Genomic DNA, 13,227 nt, shown 5'->3' on the forward strand with positions numbered 1-13,227 from the left:
AAAAAAAAAAAATGTATCAAGATATTACAAATAGGTCTGGTAACTTCAGGTGAATATTATACTTATGGAACAGTTTATGCATCTTTTATTCTTGTTTTCACTTATTCATTCTTGGCCAACATTTACTTATTCTGTCATCTAATTTACTTATTTAAGCAACATGTAGTACCTACTACGTGCCAGATTCTGCCAGTTCAATTACTACCTTTTGGACACCAATTTACAAGGGTTCCTTGCAAACGTGAACTGTCTACCTCTGAAGGATACCTGTATTCCAATGTCTACCCAATCTTCTGATGACATTACTCATATACCTCCTCTCTCCCTTTCCCCATGATATAGTCATGGCTGTAGCCTCTGAGAAGTCAGGTGGAAAAAAACATAAAAGTGATATTAAGATGCTCTTTTGGCAGGCAGGACAAAAAGGGACCTTTGTCTTTCTTCCACCAGATCAGCTAGTAAGGCCGGTGCTGAGAATAGGTAGTAATAACTATGATTTAGCAATAACTATGAAACCAATTTATTTCCCAAAATAGACTTAGGGCAAAGATAATCAACAAAAAATACAAAGAGGAAATACAAATTTGCAACAAAAACATCCCTGCGGAAGATGCCAGTTTATAGAAATAACTGATCCTCCACTCTCACTCATATGGTACTTACTTGCCATCTGTGTCTGATGTAGCTGCATAGTGCAGGGGTGTGCAGCCTCTTTCATCAAGGTCATTCACACTTGCTCCTGATCCCACAAGAGCAAACAGGCACTGGTAATTACAGTTGGCAGCAGCGTAGTGCAGTGGAGATCTTTTGTGCCCAGGTTAATACAAGGAAGATAAAAGCAAGAGACATAACTAGTAAACAAGAGCATAGCTGACTCTTACTCCTCCCAGTTACAAATACTGTATTTACAGTGAGACTTAGACTGCCATATACTAAGTCTTGTGGAGGGCTGGACATAAAGCTAGAAGAAAGCAAGGTGGCAGAGAACCTTTAAGTATATGAAATAAGATGAAAATGCAGTTATTTCACTGCCTCCAGGCAGTAGCAGTAATCCCACCCCCAGTCCTTTGAGTGACTTTCAAATAACCTTCGTATTCTGCTCAGAAATGTGAAAACTTTCATTTTAAGAAAGTTTCCCCTAAGTTAATAAAAATTTCCCCTCCACAGTACGGAGGTAGCAATTTCTATTCATGTCTAGAAGAGGAACAAAGGGTAAGAGAAAAAATAGAGGAAACATCCCAAAAAACACAATTAACCCTGAATTACTTTCAACCCTCTAAACTCAAAATATTTTTCAGAAGCCTTCTCTGTTATTTGTAGTATAGAATGCCTGAAGTACTAAACATTAATATAAACTGGATTAAAGTATAATTATAAAAGCAAATTAGCTATAAAAATATTGCATTCCAAAGCCAAACAAAGTGATTTTTTTTATTTTTGTGGGTCATTAATTCTTTCCATTAGGAGGCTTATGAGAGCAGTCTGTTCTTCAAAGTAATTATGGTGTCAAATAGTTTTTATTTTCTTCTATTCATTTCTGATTTCCTACCATGCATAGTTCTTTTTACTTCTCTTCTGCACTGGTTCTATCACATGCATTGACATACATTCACACATTTTCTTCTGACATACACCCTTCCCTCTCATACACCTTGCTATGTATAATTCTCAAACTGTTGACCCACATAGTTTTGCTTATACTGTCATCTCTTTCAAACCAATTCCAGCTGCCTTCAATTCTTTCCTGTACAGATCTAATGAACTCTGTGTCAATTCCTACTCTAAGTAACTTAACAGTAGTTTGAAATACTGCTACCACAAATTCTTAACAATGAGGCCTGCTGAATGACTACAAAGACTGTCATTTCACAGTTGCCTTCCTGTTGTGAAATACTTAGTGGGATGTGTGGATATACGTGTGTGTGAGATTTATATAGAAAAGGAGAAAGAAAAATTACACGTATATATTTATAACCTATTTCCTCCCTCTTACTACTGCTCTGGAACAAGATATGGGCAGTAGAATCCCTCACAAAGAAACGACTTGAAGAAAGGAGAACTGTATCATTTTCTAGGTATTCTGAGTTTCTTGAAAAAACAAGTTCTATGGGGCTTTACATTTCCATAGCCATAATTATTGGACGGAGAGGAGTGATATCAAGTATAGAGGCATTTATAAGGCCAAGGCTGTGGTTGGTAGGCTAGGGCTGTGGTAGCGACTCAAGAAGAAAACTGTGGGTGAAAACGAGTATTTGGAAGTTATTGACTTTAGCTGGGACTCTCAATGAATCATGATCACAATGTACAAGATGCTAAATTGTTCAGTTTATTTTCAGAAGCCAGTTAGAAGGTCAATCAAGTTATTAAGTAAAAATAGGCTCCATAAAGAAACTATATCATACCCTACCTCCCAAATTTGTCCTTTTTATTAAAGTCTGCACCAGTATTCAGCAGAAGGTTTAGGCACTCCAAATTCCTATTGAGAGAAAACACAGTTACAAAACTTAATTGACAGTGATTTTATAATGAAATTGTTAGGTTTAAAGAAGCATGAAAGTTTGTTTTTATATGAAGATAAATGTGACAAAAATGACATGATTTACATTCTATGAAGAATAAAACATTAAAATTCATCTTATCTAGAATTTAGAAAGCTATATACTTACATACTGGCACACTCAGGAAATAACACATGATTCATGTTGTCACTGTTTAAAAGGAAGATCACATTTGCAAAAGAGACTCTGAGGAGGCTTTAGGAAACAATATGCTTATAGGCTTTTTTTTTTTTTTTTTTTTTTTCCTTGAGACAGAGCCTCACTCTATAGTTCAGGCTAGAGTCCAGAGGTGCAATCATAGCTAACAGCAGCCTTCAACTCCTGGACATAAGCGATCCTCCAAGCCTCAGCCTCCTGAGTAGTTAGTTAAGCTTACAGCTGTGAGCCACTGCATGAGTCTGGTCGGCTTTGCCTGATCTTTTCCTATACTATGACTGCTTACCTATATGTATCTGTAGTTAATATTGGAGGAAAAGATATAACTTAAGTATTTCTATAATTTAATTGTATAAACCTCAACATCAAATTACTATGTTACAATGAAAACTGTAACTGCCAAGCAATCAGACACTCAAGTCTGTTGTCCCTCTCTCTCCAGGCAAGTTACAAGGAAGATAGGTTTTAACTGGAAGGTTCTCTGGTGACCTTGGAAGAACAAGGAAACCAGTCACATGCTCACAATCCATCTCTACAACTTAGACTGCGCTGGTGTACTCTCGGTTCAACGTACTTGTCCTCTGAAATCACTGAAAAATTTTAAGGAATTATCACTGAAAATAAAGTTTTTGCAAAATGTCCTTTTGAGAAATCATGAATTAAATGGCTTATCACAGATCTAAATTATCAGAAGCATTAGATAAGAAGAATGTTCCAGAGACCATGAGTTTTAGCTGAAGTTTGTTGCTCATTTGAACCAACTGCCTAATTTTCCCTGGTGGTACTATTTAAAAACTTAGTCCAAAATCTTCCAATCTCAAACTTTCCTCTTCCTAGTAGAGGTAAGACACAGCACAAAATGAACATTTTTTTCCGGAAAAAAAAAACAAAACAAAAAACAAAATTTAAAACAAATCTACTTAAAGAGTACTTGTTTATTCAGAATATTCCCAGTATTTTGATGTTCTCATTTGAGAATATACTTTTTAAAGAAACAATTTTATTAGATTTTTTCACTTATCCAGGAATTATGTTCTTTTATAGAAGGCAGTATTTCCTTTTGTAGGTTTATTCTCTCTCTCACTCATAACCTACAACTTGGCTGGAATAAGATGAAAAAAAGTATTCTGCCACCCTGGACCTTTTTTCACAAACAACTCCTGTTTTGTTTTCTATTTTCTGGTAGCCCAGAATTAATACAAGAGGAACCAAAGATAAGAGAAAACCTGCCAAGATCAGCTATCTTTTTCTTAAAGAAATAAAAATACTATTAACATACCCTCCAGCTGCAGCTGCATGTAGACAAGTCCTGCCAAAATCATCTGGGGTATCTATATCAAATCCTACAAGAATGAATACATCTTATTTATAACAGACATATTATTTTACACTAAAGAATTATGTCATGAAATGTCAAGAATCACATCCTCCCCTCCAATCCCAAACAAAACTATGGGTTCTGAAGTGCTAGGGTGCCTGTTTAAAAGCAATAGGATACAATGGAGTATTATTTAGCAATAAAAAGAAATAAAGTACTGATACTGATACATGAATAACCCTTGAGAACATTATATTAAGTGAAACAAGCCAGTCACAGATCACATGTCAGGTGAGTCAATTTATAGGAACTGTTCAGAACAGGCAAATTTTATAGAGATGGAAAGTAGATTAGTGGTTGCCTAGGGCTGAGGGAAAAAAGAAATGGAGATTAACTGCTAATGGTCTTTCTTTAACAGGGGATGAAGAGGTTTTTTTGTATTTTTTTTGAGACAGAGTCTTACTCTGTCTCCTAGGCTGGTGTGCAGTGGCGCAATCTTGGCTTACTGCATCCTCTGCCTCCTGGGTTCAAGCGATTCTCCTGCCTCAGCCTCCCAAGTATCTGGGATTACAGGTGCTCGCCACCATGCCCAGCTAATTTTCGTATTTTTTTTTTTTTTAAGTAGAGATGGGCTTTCACCATGTTGGCCAGGCTGGTCTTGAACTCCTGACCTCAAGTGATCTACCTGCCTCGGCCTCCCAAAGTGCTGGGATTACAGGCATGAGCCACCATGCCAGGCCTGAACCCAACATCTTCTAAAAGGGGTTATTAAATTATCCATACTGGACCCATCTGCATGTAATTTTTAAAAAGAAGGATAAAGAGACCGTCTTAGAATTTTGAGGGGTTTGAGGAGACATACAAAAGTCTGCAAAGGTTGCCCTTACCTGAAGAAAGAAGTTTTCTGCAGCAATCTGAAAAGCCGCTTAAGGCTGCCAAATGGAGGGGGAACATTCCATGTATGCCACGCCTAAAGTTAATAGAACAGGACAGTATCTTCATTTTAATGCAAGAAAAATACAAACAGTTAAATACATTACGAAAAGACCACTTAAGTGAAAGGTAACTAAGAGTCAAAATGTCTAACACTATGGAGAGTAATTTGGCTAAAGGTTGACGGTAGGCATAACTTATTACCCAGCTATTTCTCTCCAAAAGTCGGGTTTTCCACCTTCAGCACTACTGTCATTATGGACTTTGCTGCGGAAACGTGAGAAGTCATTCTGTGCATGCAGGCTTATAGGCTGTTCAGCAGCATCCCTGGGCTCTACCCAATGGATGTCATTAACACTAACACCTTCCTCCCCAAATTGTGACAACCAAAAATGTATCTAGACATTTGCTTAGAGAGTAAAATTCACTACCCTGTCACCCCACCTTTGAAACATTTCCATAATGCAATATGTTCAAGAATATTTATTGCAGTAATTCTGTAATAGTGAAAAACTGTAAGCAACTTGTATCTACAAATAAGGAGAATGAATATACTGTGAAATCTTTATCTGATAATTCTATTAAAAAAATGAACTAGAGCAACTCGTACAGATGTGGAAAAAGGCCCTAATTTGTATTTAGATGGCTAAATCAACAAGCTCACATAATTTTTTTGGAAAAAGTTACAAAACAGATAGGTGCAGTACCACACCATTACAGAAAGTAAAAAAGATTTACAATTTGTTAATGAACACATGTAAATGTGATACAAAGAATGATAAACATAAATTTAAGTATGGTGCTTCTTGCAGAGCATTAACAGGAGGACTCATCTTTCAAACAAATTATTACAATGGGAACTTTAATATATAAAATAAATACAAGTAAACTGTTCTGACCAAAATGGGGGTGGAGGTAAGAAATCCTTTGTAGGATTCCAAGGAATCCCTGAACTTGGCACAGCACAGCCTGAAAACTATTATCTACAGATAGTATTTGGATGAAAAAAAAGCATTTGGCACATACAGCTTTCCGGGACTTTTAAGTACGTCTAGCTTAAAAATAAAGAGATCACAAAAATTAACAGCTCTCATCAAAACTGCATTATTACTCAAAGTGAGAAAGAACTGGAGTAAGATACATAAACATACACTGGCTTACCAAACAAAATTGTATTTAAACATTTTAACCTACCACTTTGTCAATACAAAAGAAAGTTCAAGAAATTAATACAATATTGAGGATAAAATCCACATTTCCACCTAAAATATCCAGAAAACTGCAGTTCACTTCCCTTTATGCTTGCCTGTGTCAGTTATCAACACCTCAGTAAGTACTTACTTTGCCGTGTCAGCACCACTTGTAATAAGAGTGTTGATCAGCAGCTCATGGCCATACCGTGCAGCTATGTGCAGAGGAGTATTTCCATTCTTATCCTCACAGTCGATTACAGCTCCTGCAATACAGGACTTACTGTCAGACACTGGACCATATAAAGATCAAATCAAATCTACTACATGAAAAGTAATAAAAAATGCTGTTCACATACAAACTAATAGACATAGCAATTTTAAATAGATTTCATTCATAGCTCATTTATCGGGCCAGGCAATGGATTTACAGCTTTTATACTTAAAGCAATTGTGTGAATTAAGCATAAGATTTCAGTAGATTTTTAAACTGACAAGAGGGTTCTGAGGTCCAATAAGTCTGGAAACTACTGTATTAAAACAAAATTAAACACGTTTCTTTAGAGCAATACTTCAGAGCTTTAATGTGCATACTCTTTGTCATCAAGACTACATGCAATGCTTCAAAAAGTATTGGATCATGAACCTATTTCAACTTTTCCCCTGCAAAACCATAGCACCTACTATCTTGAGGATAAGTTTCTTGGAATACGCCTTGGAACTGATTTAACACTGATTTAACTAAACACTGATTTAAAGTAATATACCTAAAAGTTCTTTTGATTTAAAAGTTTAGCTTGCCTGATATTAATTTAAACACAAAAGAATACAAACTCAGGAAATTAAAATTCTGAAAACAGTCACAGATACTGAACAGGGGAAAATGATAAATGTATAATGTATATACAGAGTACACACATTAATATATAATACAAATTACGGTAGAAAGTAATTTTCTATTTAGCAATACTGAAAAAAGCTAATACTAACTGCTGAAGAAATAAAATAATTCAGGGAACCAAAACAAAAAACCAAAAGTACGAAAGATACAGCTACATGGTATTTTATACTCTTTAATATTTTATTTTCATGAGCTCTGAAATCATACATTAAAAATACACAAACTGTGATGACAATTTCTCAATACCATTCATTTGGTGGATGTTTTTACTACATTTAAGAAAAAAAAAACAAAACAAAAAACAAAACAAAAAAAAACCAGAAATACTTTTTACCACTCTGGATAATGGTTTGTGATCGGGAGAATCTACCGTGGAGAGCAGTCATGTGTAGTGGGGTTTTCCCATCTTTACTCTGGGGGAAAAAAAAAAATTACTCACTCTACTATATCCATAATATGTAATCCTTAGTTTTACTTTGAATACCCTCTTGCATCTTTATTTTTATAACTATTATACAAGAATTAAGTTTAACTGAGGCCTATGGAGGTAAAACAGCTGTTTAAAATTAGGAATTAATTTTTTTAGCATGTGTATCATAAAACACAAATATACAAAAATTCCATGCTTACAGCTTATAAAAATTGGGAGTGGGACAGTAAGGATGTGTCTCCCAAGTTTCAGATTCAATATTTCACATTGCTCCAACATTTCCATTCTAAGAAATTCTGAATCCCTCCTTGACCAAGTAAAAGTGAGTATTAGAATTAACTTTGTGAATTTTGTGTGGATACATTAAAAAAAAAATACAAATAATTTCAGCCACTATAATTAAAAAACTTCATATATTTGTTTATAGTTACATGTACTAAATATTTTCTCAAATCACTTAAAATAATAACTCAGACTGGCTGCACACATATATATTTCATGTAGAAGTTCTAAAGGAGTTCCAAATATGAAGAAAAACAATCCCTGAGTTAGGTTATCTTTTCTTCTGATTAGGTGGTGTCTTTTCTTTTCTAAAATATTTCAGTTAACCAAAACAAACATGTTACTAATGCAAAAGAAAAACTACTTAGCAGCTTCCTAAACTCACAGCAACATTCAGTATGCCTTCTGTGTAGGTACTAAAATGGAAATGTCACAAGTATCCTAAGTTTATGCTAACACAGTACAATGCAGATATTCTTTAAAAATCCTCATGTCATCATAATAATAATTAGAACATCCTAAGTATCTACTTAAGTGTTTGATTCCATAATATGAATTTTTCAAGTAAACAAGCCATCCGACTGGCAAGCAATTTTAGAGAAGTTCTAATCTTTTGGAGGCAGTATGAGAAAGGAAGGAAAAGAGGAGAGAGGATGCATGCATGCACAGGTTCTGGAGTCAGAATAACCTAAGCGTGAATCCCAGATCTCCTACTTACCACAAGCAAGATTTTGGACAAGTTGCCTAACTTCTTTGTGCCTTCACTTCCTCAACTGAAAATGAGGATAATACCATCTACATCTCATTGGTCTACTGTACAGAGTAAATACAATAATCTTTGTAAAACACTCAGAAGCACATCAGTGCTTCTCAGGATATATTTGTTTTATCATTATTTTTTAATGTACTAGTTGTTATTCGTTCAACCAGAAAAAAAAAAGGGGGCAAAAAAGCATCTTGGCAAAAAGGATTCTGTCTTTCCAAAATGTTCCAGATAGGATATATCCTAATTTTTATTGTTAATATTTTAGCTACAGCCCTTTTTTTCTTTTCTTTTCTTCCTTTTTTTTTTTTTTTTTTTGAGACTTGCTCTGTTGCCCAGGCTGGAGTGCAGTGGGATCTCAGCTCACTGCAAACTCTGCCTCCTGGGTTCAAGTGATTCTCCTGCCTCAGCCTCCCGAGTAGCTGGGATCACAGGCGTGCGCCACCATGCCCAGCTTATTTCTGTATTTTAGTAGAGATGGGGTTTCACCATGTTGGGCAGGCTTGTCTTGAACTCAAGATCTCAAGTAATCCACCTGCCTCGGCCTCCCAAACTGCTGGGATTACAGGCGTGAGCCACCGCGCCTGGCCTTTTTTTTTTTTCCTTAAAGAGATGAGGGTCTTGGTCTGTCAGCCAGGCTAGAATGCAGTTGTGTAATCATAGTTCACTGCAACCTCGAACTCTAGGGTTCAAGTGATCTTCTAGCAACAGCCTCTGGAGTAGCTGGGACTACTGGCACGTAACATTACACCTGACTAATTTATTTTTTGTAGAGATGGTGTCTAAGTTGCCCTGGCTGGTTTTGAACTCTTGGGCTCATGTGATTCTCTGGCTTTGGCTTCCCAAAGTGCTGGGTTTACAGGTGTGAGCCACCATGCCTGGCCAGCTATAGCCAATTTTTACAGACATAAGAAAAAACATAGATTCCATTGATTAGAAGGATAACAAATAAGGGGAAAACAAAACAAAACAGAAACCCCCATGACTCAAAACAAAACAAATAAAAACTTGTAATAAAAATTTGATTAACAAAATGATGAAATTCGGAAGATAAAATTATAGTTAACATTTATATATATAGCACGTTTCAGGCACAGTTTTAAGACACTTCATATGGTCAGGTACGGTGGCTCATATCTATAATTCCAGCACTTGGGGAGGCCAAAGCGGGAGGACTGCTTGAACTCGGGAGTTTGAGGCTGCAATGAGCTATGACGGTGCCACTGCACTCTAGGCTGGTCAAGAGTGAGATTGTCTCCCCACCTCCCTTCCTCCTAAAAAATCAAAACCAAATCCACTTCATATATGTCATTTAATCCTCACAACCCTATGAGATTGATACCATTAATCTTGTTTTACAGATGAGGAAATACAGGCCCCAGGGTTAAGTGATTTTACTAGGTCTCATAGCTAATAAGTGATGAGTCCTTTATTTATTTTTTTGTTTTAGAGATAAGGCTTGCTATATTGCCCAGACTAGACTTGAACACCTGGCTCAAGCGATTCCCTCACCTCAGCCTTCTGAGGGTAGCTGAGACTAAAGGCACACATAATTGGGCCTGGTTAGAATCCTTTATTATAAGCCTATAGGTGACACTGGATCAACATTTTTACTTTCTACATTCTGTTCATAAAACCTATTCTAAGTATACAAAGGAAAAAGATTCGGATTACCAACTAAAAAGTTTGCCATAAGACATGTTAGGAGGGGAGAAGGCACAGTTATTTCTCTCTGAATTGGAGAAACAACGTAGAGTTTTCTTTTTCTTAATCACCTCAAATCATTTTAGCAGAAAGCTAGGAGTATTAAGAAAAAGAAAGACAGAAAGAAAAATAACAAAAACCGAAAATTAGATCTACAAAAATCCTAATGATTAATCTCACAGGCATCCAAAAACAGTAACTACAAGCCAAACATTTCACAGTATGTTTTTAGGTTTAAACTTCAAAACAACCATTTGGTGCATTTTGCTTAGCTGACCAAAATCTATTCTTAAAGAACAACAATGTGGGTGGGAAAACATGTGCATATAAATAAAACAATCAGTGCAGTAAGGCTCATGTCAAGCAGTTCTAAAAAACACACCTATGCTGCTTTATAAACCTGATTCATTTTACCTCTACTACTTTGTAGGAAAATGAATTTAAAACCTTAGAAACTGAGTTATTACAAACTTAAAGTCACATTCCAATTTCTAGTCATCTATAACTGGATCAAAGTCAGAAACAACAAAATAGAGAATGTAGTGGGAGGAAAAGATTAAGCAGGAAAAAAGAGATAAAGTGGTTAAGAATATGAGGGTTAGCAAATCAAATTTTTATAATAAAGGGCAAGTGTCAAGTGTCCCCACAGTCAATCAATAACTTAATAACACTGATTTTACAAATATGAAAAATACAGGTGTCAGGAATGAAATATATTCTTGCTGGTTGAAAACTCACAGCTACCAACATATTGTGTGTAAAAGTGGGAAGGGACCTGAGAAATCAACATTGGAAACGTGTTTCAACAGATTGTGGCAATAAAACAATTGGACAATTGCATATAAGTGAGATGTCATACACCCTTAGGTGAAGTTAAGACAACTTTTGTGACATCTGTTTTGAAACCAACATCACAGGCTGTTGTTGCCTTCCAATCTACTTAAATATATCTTAATCCCTTTGTTAAAAAATTCACTTGTCATATATGAAATTCACCACTGAGTTTTCTAAATTATTAAGGAGGTAACTTCAAATAAGACCACTGGTTTCAGCATTTTACTCTAAGTGGGCCTCTTACAGGACTGATTCTCAATTCTACATTTCAAAAGAAAATACAGACTTAAAAACAATCACAGGTACTATAGTCACCTATGTAGACACTAACAGAATCAAGTGATTCATTATCATCAAATTCTAATAAATATTCATGCCAAAATGGCAGTGCATAAAACAGGAAGACCAATCTCTACCCTTTAAAGACAGCATCATGTGAACCAAAATATGCATAGTAGCTGATGACACTGGTAAAGTTCCATAATTTCCATAATACTAACATACAAAGATGATTTTACCTACATTCACTATCATAAACAGGTCTCACAGAGACTGAGAAAACTTGGTTGTGACGTTTGCTTTTGAAAATGTTAACATAATTCCAAATTTTTTATTTTTGAAATAGCCTTTCATTAAAGAAACATTACTGCCCCTTTGAGGAAAAAACTAATTTTTCTCCTCACAAGGGTTTAGATATTTTTCTGGGCCCTAATTATCCAAAGTGCAGGAATTCTTCAAATTAAAATAAGCAGTTCAAACTTGTAATAAATAAACTTTCTAGTAATTACCTAAACTATAAAAAATGTTACTAGGTGATTCAACCAAGACCTAAAAACTTTTAAAAAGATGGTTTAGCTCTAACCATACTGGGGCACTTTATGACATCTCATGCCTTTTCTTCCTTGGGTGTAGTATGTATACATTTTGTCCTGTAGTTGAGAGGGCAATTTAAAGCAATGACCTAATTACAGATGGATTTGTTGCTGTTACAGCTGTCAGAATCGACCCGTGGCATCATTAAAGGCTTCACTGAAGTTAGGTAAGAAAATCTGATGTAATTAAAATGCTCTGAAAATCATATAAAATGCTCTGAAAATCTGATGTAATTAAAATGCTCTGAGAAGTATTTTTACTAATCCTAAATGGTTCAATTTTGTGTCTGGTTTTCTTCGTACCACCAGATACAGTTTGGCAAGTGCTCAAAGGATGAATTGATAAAATTAATACAGAAACAACTAAAGAATTCTAGAAAATCTAAGTAAGATGATTATATATTATAAAATAGCAATGCTCAAAATCTGGATTGCATGTGCTCTTATAAAATTATACAGTGAAAGCATATTTATTGTGGCTCTAGAATTTTCATTCATTTGAGGCAAGATCTCACCTGTCGCCCAGGCTAGAGTACAGTGGTGTGATCACAGCTCACTGTAACTTTGAACTTCTGGGCTCAAGAGATCCTCCAGCCTCAGCCTCCTGAGTACCTAGGATTACGGGATAATTTTTAATTTTTTTTAGTAGAGATGGAGGTCTTGCTATGTTGCCCAGGCTGGCCTTGCTCAAGTGATCTTCTCGCCTTGGCCTCCTAAAACACTGGGATTACAAGCATGAACCCAGACTGTATCCGGCCAAAATTTTCATTCATTCCTTTATTTTCTGAAACAGAGTCTCACTCTGTAATCCAGGCTGGAGGGCAGTAGCATGATCTCAGCTCACTGTAGACTTGACCTCCAAGGCTCAAGAGATCCTCCCACTTCAGCCTCCCAAGTAGCTGAGACTACAAGCATGAGCCACCATGCCTGGCTCATTTTCTATTTTTTTGTGGAGCCAGGTTATGCTGTCCACGCTAGTCCTGAACTCCTAGGCTCAAGTGATCCTCCTACCTCAGCCTCCCAAAGTGGTGGGATTACAGGGAGGAGCCACTATGCCAGTCCAGATTTTTCACATATTTCTAAAATCCAAATGCTTACTCTTGAAAGTAATTATAACAAAAAAACCAAAAAGCAACTATTCCTTATGTGCAAAACACTGATATTTCTTTTCCCCCTAACACTGTATAAAATTTGAAAAGACCTGTAGAGTGAACACCCAAATACATACCATCTAAATTGTGCCACTAGTATTTTACTCTATGCCTTTTACTGTAGATTCTTCTGTC

The 13,227-nt window shown here is 35.9% G+C and overlaps 1 protein-coding gene across 11 annotated transcripts in view; it reads right to left on the bottom strand.

The window, feature by feature from the left end:
• The window catches only part of ANKRD28 (ankyrin repeat domain 28), a 196,861-nt gene that overhangs the window by 45,794 nt on the left and 137,840 nt on the right, over positions 1-13,227 (bottom strand). For all 11 annotated transcript variants that reach the window (XR_003118099.1, XM_025375724.1, XM_025375725.1 and 8 more), the window contains 6 exons: positions 7,391-7,469; positions 6,307-6,421; positions 4,920-5,002; positions 3,994-4,057; positions 2,408-2,476; positions 664-804 (listed from right to left, as the gene is read on the bottom strand). Coding sequence is in view for 10 of the 11 variants with exons in the window: in XM_025375724.1 (XP_025231509.1) it covers positions 664-804; positions 2,408-2,476; positions 3,994-4,057; positions 4,920-5,002; positions 6,307-6,421; positions 7,391-7,469 (551 nt within the window). In the remaining variant the exon portion in view is untranslated. The remainder of the gene's footprint in view (positions 1-663; positions 805-2,407; positions 2,477-3,993; positions 4,058-4,919; positions 5,003-6,306; positions 6,422-7,390; positions 7,470-13,227) is intronic.

This window comes from Theropithecus gelada, chromosome 2 (assembly GCF_003255815.1).
Source record: "Theropithecus gelada isolate Dixy chromosome 2, Tgel_1.0, whole genome shotgun sequence".
In the NCBI taxonomy this organism is placed as follows: domain Eukaryota; kingdom Metazoa; phylum Chordata; class Mammalia; order Primates; family Cercopithecidae; genus Theropithecus; species Theropithecus gelada.